This window comes from Betta splendens, chromosome 4 (genome assembly GCF_900634795.4).
Source record: "Betta splendens chromosome 4, fBetSpl5.4, whole genome shotgun sequence".
Taxonomy (NCBI): domain Eukaryota; kingdom Metazoa; phylum Chordata; class Actinopteri; order Anabantiformes; family Osphronemidae; genus Betta; species Betta splendens.
The window spans coordinates 9,217,006-9,225,274 of NC_040884.2; the positions used below are offsets into that span (position 1 = coordinate 9,217,006).

At 43.4% G+C, this 8,269-nt stretch overlaps 1 protein-coding gene across 2 annotated transcripts; it reads left to right on the forward strand.

The window, feature by feature from the left end:
* The first annotated feature begins 5,804 nt into the window (after positions 1 to 5,804).
* On the forward strand, positions 5,805 to 8,018 carry LOC114854395 (uncharacterized). Of its 2 annotated transcripts, none has more exons than XM_041070573.2 (3): positions 5,805 to 6,728; positions 7,039 to 7,152; positions 7,326 to 8,018. In XM_041070573.2, the coding sequence occupies exons 1-3, from the start codon at positions 5,973 to 5,975 to the stop codon at positions 7,359 to 7,361; spliced, it is 906 nt and encodes a 301-aa protein (XP_040926507.1). In that variant the 5' UTR covers positions 5,805 to 5,972; the 3' UTR covers positions 7,362 to 8,018. The 2 variants fall into 2 exon arrangements, with proteins under 2 accessions (XP_040926507.1, XP_029004559.1); XM_029148726.3 differs by having other exon boundaries at positions 5,813 to 6,732.
* The last annotated feature ends 251 nt before the right edge of the window (positions 8,019 to 8,269 follow it).

Sequence of the window (8,269 nt, forward strand, 5' to 3'; positions counted from 1 at the left end):
GTGCAGACTTAAATAATGTGCACTATGCTCCCCCCCAGTTCTCATGCTTCTTTCCTGGGGAATGTCCAGGCCTGCGGGGCTGGAGCTGCAGGGTCCAGTCTGAGTGTCGTCCCCCGAGGGGAGCTTGACAAGCAGCTCCAGGTAGCTTTCACCGCCGCCCGGCAGCCCGGATTCCTCCCTCAGTGTCCTGCTGCTAGAAATTTGCTGTCCCCCTCTGGGTTTCTTTCTGGGACTGTCAAGCGCGGGGCCCCTGATGGGAGATTTGTTGATATGATAACTCGATTAGGTGCCAGAATGGATGACATGGTGGCGGGGAGCCGGTCAGAGCGCCATAGACTCATCTCCTTAACCTCTCCTCAGGAGGCAGCAATTAGTGGTAGTAATTGGTAAATTAGCAGCATTACTACGTGTATAGTCGACTTCCCTCTCACTTCAGCGGGCTGCGAGTGGAACGCCGAACACCCGTGCGATTGTTGGTTCAGAGACATACCTTCTTTTCTTCGCGTTTAATGCCGTCGTTTGCCGTCAGAAGACACAATGACGCTGAGCGCGTTTAGCTTCTGAAGGCAACGCTGGCCATGGCCACTGCCTTTTCTTCTGCTCACTCACGCCATTCTTCATGCATCTCTGTGCCTGCGGTTCACGAGAGGAAATTCAATTAATGCGGCCAAGGCCCCCGATTCATACCCTGCCCTTTACTGTATGTTTTTGAAAGATTTGCATCATAAAGCACCGCCACACGGCTGAAGGTCCTCCAACGTTTTATGCTTTTAACATGTTAAGATGGCAAAATATACGTTCGCGCCCAGACAAGGTTGTTAGTTTGGCAACAAGACGCCCCCTTTGTTGGCTCATGGAGATGTAGCCTAGGCGAACAATGCCAGCTCACTACACAACTCAAGGACAGAGTCTGTTCAGACTTTTAGATTTCTGCTTCAGACCATTAGAGAAAACATAATATTTCTTAGTAACAGAAAAAATATATATATAAAGTAACAATATTAATTATAAAATAATATTTTATTTTTCATTCTAGAAAAATAAATTTCTACCTTTTAGCAATAAACTAAATAAACAATAATAGGTTATGAAGTCTGAAATGGTCTCTGTAGATTGTTTCATGTTTCTCTATTAAACAATATTTGGTTCAAAAAAATAAAGAATTTAGAGTTAATACGTTTTGTCCAATTTTCGTTCAGGCCTTCTCTAAGCTCTTTAATTACCTCGACTCATCCTACACTCAGGTCTGTGGAGCGTGACCTCTGACCTGTCACGCACTGTGGGTTTAGTCTGACGTATTCAAGGTGTTGCCATCTGTGCCCTCGCCCCCAGCCCCTCATCCCTCTCTGAGGACAAACCCTCAGTGTCCAGACCCGCTGGGCTGGAAAAGTTGCTTACAGTGGACTGTTTGTTTGGTTTTGTCAGCGTCTCAGGCCTGGAGAAAGGATGGACCGAGGAGGAGCGAGGCTTCTGGAGGACACTTGTGTTGTCTTTTCCCTTTTTTCTTTTAGTTAACAGCGTTCCTCGGGGCTGTGCACCTACGAGTTAACTTGTAACCTATGACCTCTGCCTCAACGTGTGCATAAACACAACAACACAAAATGTATTTGTATGCTCTGTTTGTGAACTGTTAGCCCTCAGGCATATATTTGAGATTGGAAAGACCAGTGGTGGTCAAAATGTTTAATTGATTCAAAACCATGCTTTTATACGAGTACATAAATACACATTTAGTATTTATTTATTTCATTCTAATCTTTAGTTTTGCTTTGGACCACATGAGAAACAACTTGAGCCAGATCAGCAACAAAAGCCAATTTATCATGTGAACTATACAAAGTATATGAGTTATATAACTTGCTTTAAAACATTATCATATCACACTAATAATAAAACTATGATGCTAAATTCAAATAAAATACAAAAGGGACAATGCAGAGAGAGACAGAGAATCAAACTTTACAAATGTGATTAGGAGAACTTGAAATGAGATAATGGTCATTTTTCAGTTAAAGAGTCACAATAATGATGACAATGGTGTAATAAATAGTTAAAGTGTTTCAGTTGGTGTGTAACTGACACTTGAGGTAGACCATTAAATTAAGGGACATCTTTTGACGGGAAATCAGTGACGTCTTTGCGGTTTGAATCATTTCTGACAATCAGCGTTCAAATCAACAGCTTAACCAAACCGTGTCCCAAAACCTTAACAGATGGTGCTGCGGCGACGACACACATCCAGTTTGTTATTTGACTTGGATGTGTCATCTTGTAGTAGGAACACTGTGAATAAGATGAGCTGGCCCAGACTCTGAAATCACATCCAATGCACTCATATTCATCATAAACATAATTTATGGACCAGAAGGCTTGTTTTTTTAGCACGTGTGCACAGGGAGGGAATGTTGTGTGAACACTGGTCTCTCTCCCAGTGGGAAAATGCTCCCATCTTCTGGGCGAGAGCCTTCAAGTCGACTGTGTTCAGTCCAGATAAATGAAACAATCCTGCCACCTAAAGGTGACAGCGCTCAAGGACCCACGACTAAGATTTATGACACGACACTTTAATTTACCTTCTGCAGTGCATCACAGTAAAACTGTCTGGTAACACTAAATGTTATGATTTGATTTATGCTTTTTCATTAGCGCAAGACGTGGAAGTGGAGTCGTTTTAACTGATGTAACACAAGTAATGCTAAGCTGTTCAAGGTGTTTATAGTGAAGCAAAAGAAACCACAGGTGTGTGGGGGTGTCATTAAAATGACTGGCTGCTCCAATAAAAATGTAAATTATGCATAGCACTCATACAAACAAACACATGCTCAGATGACGTCAGACAGACCTGTGCTGGTCTGGCCTCTAGTGGACTGGACCAGAATTGCAGCCTTTTACACATTTGCGCCATTTACACACGCGTCAGTGATGACGTAGTGACGTGGCAACGCGTTTGAATAGACTTCACTCACGTGCACATTTTTTTAATGCTAAGTTACAGTTGCACATGTTCTCTTTCAACTCACAGTGCATACATTGTGCGGTACTTTCCCACACGTGAGATCAACTTTCCCTCACATCACAGGCTCTGAAGCGACAAAGCTCCTGAAATACAATAGCCATTGTTCCCAGTCTATTCCAGTATGAACTACATAAAGCCTGTTGCTTCCCACAGACTCGTCCTCCTGTTCCTGCTTTCCTCCTCAAAATGACACAGGCGTTTGTTGTCGGAGTTGTGCGCTTTCAAAAACGGACACTAATTGCTCATTTGCTTCTCTTGCTTGTGGGAAACAAAACTGTTGGTGAGAACTCCAAATATACACTTCAAATATTTTAAATGAATTATAAAGAATGAATGAATTTTTTTTGTTGTTTGACAAGGCGTTATCTTCTGAACCACTTTATCCTCCTAAGAGTGGCACCTAATGTGAAAACTAGTGTTTAGAATATTATAGCACCAACAAAGCTGCTGTTCTTCTGTTAAGTTTGTCATAGAAGACGAAAAAGAGAGAGGATCAATTAATTTAAGAAAAATATTTTATAATTTACCTGCATTTGTGAATTTTTATATGTAAAAGGATTCAATTAGGTTTATTAAATATAGTGTCAATTCACAAGTAAGGCAGTGTGATATTAAAGAGTGTTGTTGTGCCCATTCCTGTCTCACTTTCATCATTCCCTGAACCAATCTCAGGTTCCACAGAGGAATCTGAGCCACCAAACACAAGAACCGACCCCACGTCACCGGATGAACTAACGCCCCAGCAACATTCCTTCACCACAGGTTTTCACTGTATTTCACTACTGCCCCCAGAGTCGACTGGGCCGCGTTGATATTAGTGGACTGAAACGGTACATACATGTGTAATGAGCTGTAATACTGTTATGAGACAAGTAAATGTGCAGTCTTTTGTTTGCAGTGTGGCCGGTGCACAATCAGCATGAAAGCAATGAGCCAGCTGATGTCCCTGCAGGAGGACGTCGGGCCTCCGCGGCCCCAGAACGCTCACATTTGCCTCCACACGTTCTGACTGCAGCTCATCTCTCGTCGCTCCGACGTCTGGTGTCGCATGAGAAAATAACAGGTTGCAGAGTTTGAATGCAGCTCACTAATTATTCACTCATGAAATCATAAAATATTACAGCACTGCTCGAAGTGTTGGGAAACAAGGCGCATGAGGAGAACTGTCCAAAGGAGGCTGAAATATGAGCATTTAAAACTACTTTGAGTGCATTCTGTCTCTGTGACCCACACGGGTTAATCAATGTCATATGAGCATGAGTAAACATGTAGGTCACATGATCTGTGAGTCATGATTCCAGATGATCACACGCTTGGATCCAGGCTTGTTTCCAGCTTTTCTAACGTGATTTGCGAAGGTTTGTCTAAATGTCGTTGACACATGCGACGTCTGCTGTTGATCGCCTCTTTGTACAGACTGGTTTCCAACAAGATGCCATAAATACAGGCAGCCATCATGCTGTTGGTATTAACGCACCGTCAGGCGTGGCAACAACGAACCCAGTGCTTAGCAGAGCGTCTCGTGTTTGACAGTTACTGTAGTTAGTTTGCTGTTTACTAAACAGCCCCGAGCGTTTACTGGTGAGCTGTACCAAGTAACAATACTACCATAATACAATAAGAGTAACGCATAAAAATAATCCAGATCTGGATTGCTCTTTACGGGGAGGGTCAGACCTTGAACCATAAGATGGCAGCAAAAGACTGGCTTTGCCTCCTGTCTGATATGTAATAAAAGAATCAATTTTACCTACAGGGGACTATAGCATTTAATGTTCAATGTTCAGCCACGTATATTATATTATATTATATTATATTATATTATATTATATTATATTATATTATATTATATTATATTATATTATATTATATTATATTATATTATATTATATTATATTATTTTATTTTATAAAAGTGTACTATTTCTTGCAGTTCGTATAGGTCTTCGTTTGTGTCTCACTGGTCCACGGTCTCTTCTAGACCCAGACGTCCTCCTTTCCCTGCACAAAGAGGTCAGTAACTAGATCTGTCATCTATATTCTCTCCTTCACATTGTTAAGAGTCAGTAGATAGCAAGTATTTTTAACATTTTTTGCATATGTTAGACACCAAACACAGATAGTCTAAATAAAGGTCAAACATCACACTCACAACAACACCCATCTAATCAATGTTCGACCAGTCTAAAGGTCAAACCCTGAACTTTGTGTATTGGTTTTCAAAAGCTCTAGTGGTTTATCATTTATTCTGCATTCAGAATCGGTCCTTAGGTTTATTTCAGTGCACAGACTCTGTGACATTTCAGCCTGGCTGCACTTTTTAATAAAATAACAGTCGTGTGTGGCTTTAAGAAACCCAAGGGTTTAAGAGTCTCAAGAACTCGTGTCTGTTGTTGAAAGTCATATTTTTAATCCTATAAAGAAGTCAAGCATGACTGAAACTCAAACTTCCCTGAAATCTCCCAGGGAAAACGGGCGAAGCCGCTGTGTTGATACTTTTTTATGTTGCCGTGTCTGTTTCTTTTCTTCAAGCAGACAGGAATCTACAGCACTGGAGGAGCGACTGGACCCTTTACCATGCGCATAGTCGACATAAAGAATGTGACGTCTGCACCGTGAGATTTCATCATCCACGGTTTAGCCGGGAGCTGTTGGGAGAAATGTTAAATTAGTTAATTAAACGTATAGATCAAAAGCTTAAAATCAGTATTTGGGTGTTTTGTGTTTAGTTATCGATTAAAGATTAACTTTAAAATTAATTCCACCCACCGATTGATCCCGCCCATTCAGTGGCTCAGCCAATCGGAATGGACGGGAGCCCTCATTCCCACCCTTCCTATTTGCTCCTGGCGGCCGTGAGGAAGTTTTGTGCGCGTCGCCGGTCAGTGGTGGTGAATGGGCGGATGGATGGATTCATTGTAAAATAATGGGATTCGCGCAGCCCTGATTGCGCAACGATGGCAGACTCGGCCTCCCTGGAGGTCCTGGCGGCCGAAGAGGAGAGGGAGTTTCAGAATATTTTAACTATGATCGGAGGCAAAGAGAGGATTTATTTGGTCGGCGACGCCAACGGAGGTAAGTGCGCGGATGAGGATGGAGCTGCGGCGCTGCAGGAGTTCCTACGTGACATGTTTCACGGCGCGGAAAGCAACGGACAGCCCCGCTCCTCGCCCTCGGGCGGTCGCGGGGATCACGCGAGCGCAGCCCACGCTCCTTCGAGTACCGAGCCGGTTAAATGCGGCGACGTCTGCGTAAGAGTGAAGCCGGAGGACCGCGACGTGAGATCCAGCCCGGCGGCACAGGACACGCAGAATGACACGCGGCCGTCACGCAACGGAAGCGCGCGGCGAGTAGCGACGCGGAGGACGGACGTTTACAGCCAGAAGCGGGCGATAGAGTCCCGTGTTATCATGTTCATATTCAGAGAGACGTTTCTCTCCAACAGACTGTGTTTGAAGGAGATCCTGAAGGACGTGAAGGCGCGCACGAAAGTTGCCACGGGTCCCCGACCGGCTTTGATCGGATTAATACGCACCAGACAGGAAAACGCCGAGTCGCGTCGCAGCGCGCAGATCCTGGAGCGTCTGATCCGCTCTGTGTTCCACAAACATCCTCCAGAGACAATATGGGTCGACTGTTTCATCCCGAAGAACGAGGCCAACATGCTCAGCATCAAGAAGAACACCTGCCAAGTCATATCGTCGTCACAAACCGCAGGTGTAATAACATACATTGTATATCCTCTGTTTTAGATGTAACAGCCTGATTTTGCTGTTAGGATAAAATGAAGTGAAATGCCAATCCCGACCCCACTGTCACAGGGTAGGATGTCCCTGCAAACACTGTGTGGTTTGTGTTGTACACTCCATTATGCAGGTTGACCCAGGCCGTGGGTTTTTGCCCTTAGTTTGTTTGCAGACATGGCTACAAAGGTCAAGGGACCGTGGGGAGCATTACTAAAACGATTAGGCATAAGCCTTGCATAAGCTGCCACATTGTTAAACACTTATTATTGACTTTCAGATAATACCAGGGATGATGGGAGTCTGCTGTTTTGGCCAATCCAATGTTTGCCCTGGCCCCAGAGAAGAGGAGCCGGAGACCAGGGCAATGACACTTCAGCCAGCAGTCAGAGAGGTACATGAGTCATACTGTATTTACCTCTGCTCACTCTAGGTATTTTCATTCCCACTTTGTTGTTTTCTCTACAACAACAACAACATAACGTTCAATAAACAGGTTGAACAGAACTAGATATGAATCTAAATATACACATTTCTGCTAGTAATTGCGCTTGGATTGTTTTTCAGGTTGCACTGGAACTGCAGAAGAAAACATTCCGCTGAAAGCCAGTTCTTCTTCTGCTGTTCGTCATGTGGATGGGGGACCAGCTAGAGAGGACAGCTGAAGTCCTCACACATGACCAGTGGCTGCAGGCCTAACACTGTGGACAATCTTTTTTCCTTTTTAACCATAAAAACAATGGTTAGCATTATGGTGCCAGAGAACCTACAGGTTACGGTGTTAATTCACGGTGCTCAATATTCTCACGGTGGAGCCAGCATAACTCTTACCTTATGCAGTATGTTGTGAATGTGGTCATCATCTCACCTATGAGTTCTCTCGGTTGTACTATGGCAGTCATAATAGGTTTTACGTATTGTAGAATTGTCCTGTTAATTATGCCACTGTTTTTGCTCCATTTATTGGACATGTTTGTGCCATGAAAGTACAGTATCAACCTATGAAGTGGGTCCTACACTGAGGCCAAAGTCTGGCTGTATCTACTGACAGAAAACACCCATCCAAATGTTTTCAGGTTCATGGTGAAGCTGTGTGATGTTTGACCTTTTTTTCTTTTGCTTTAGCGGATTTTAGTGCCTTAGATGAATGATTTTGACAACTGCACTATCTGTAGCTAAAGAAAACGGCGCAGACCGGTTTCTACTCTCTTGTACTGTAGGCTATGAAGTTTGTAATAAAACTGAAGGAATTACAACAAATTTAAAGTTTAGTGTGCGCCTCTGCTGTTGGAAGCCGGGCAAGTTTGAGACGTTTTTATCATTTCCAAATCCATCAGACGTCCAGCTGCACCTGCTAGATGCATCCACTAGATGTCGACATGTTTTACATTAAAACGAAGAAAAAACTGGTTCGTAATTTTTCATGAAGTTAGGGACCGTCAAATGCTAGTTTAAAATAAAGTGTGATAATACAAGCAGCATAATAAAAAAGCTACGCTGCATAGATGTAT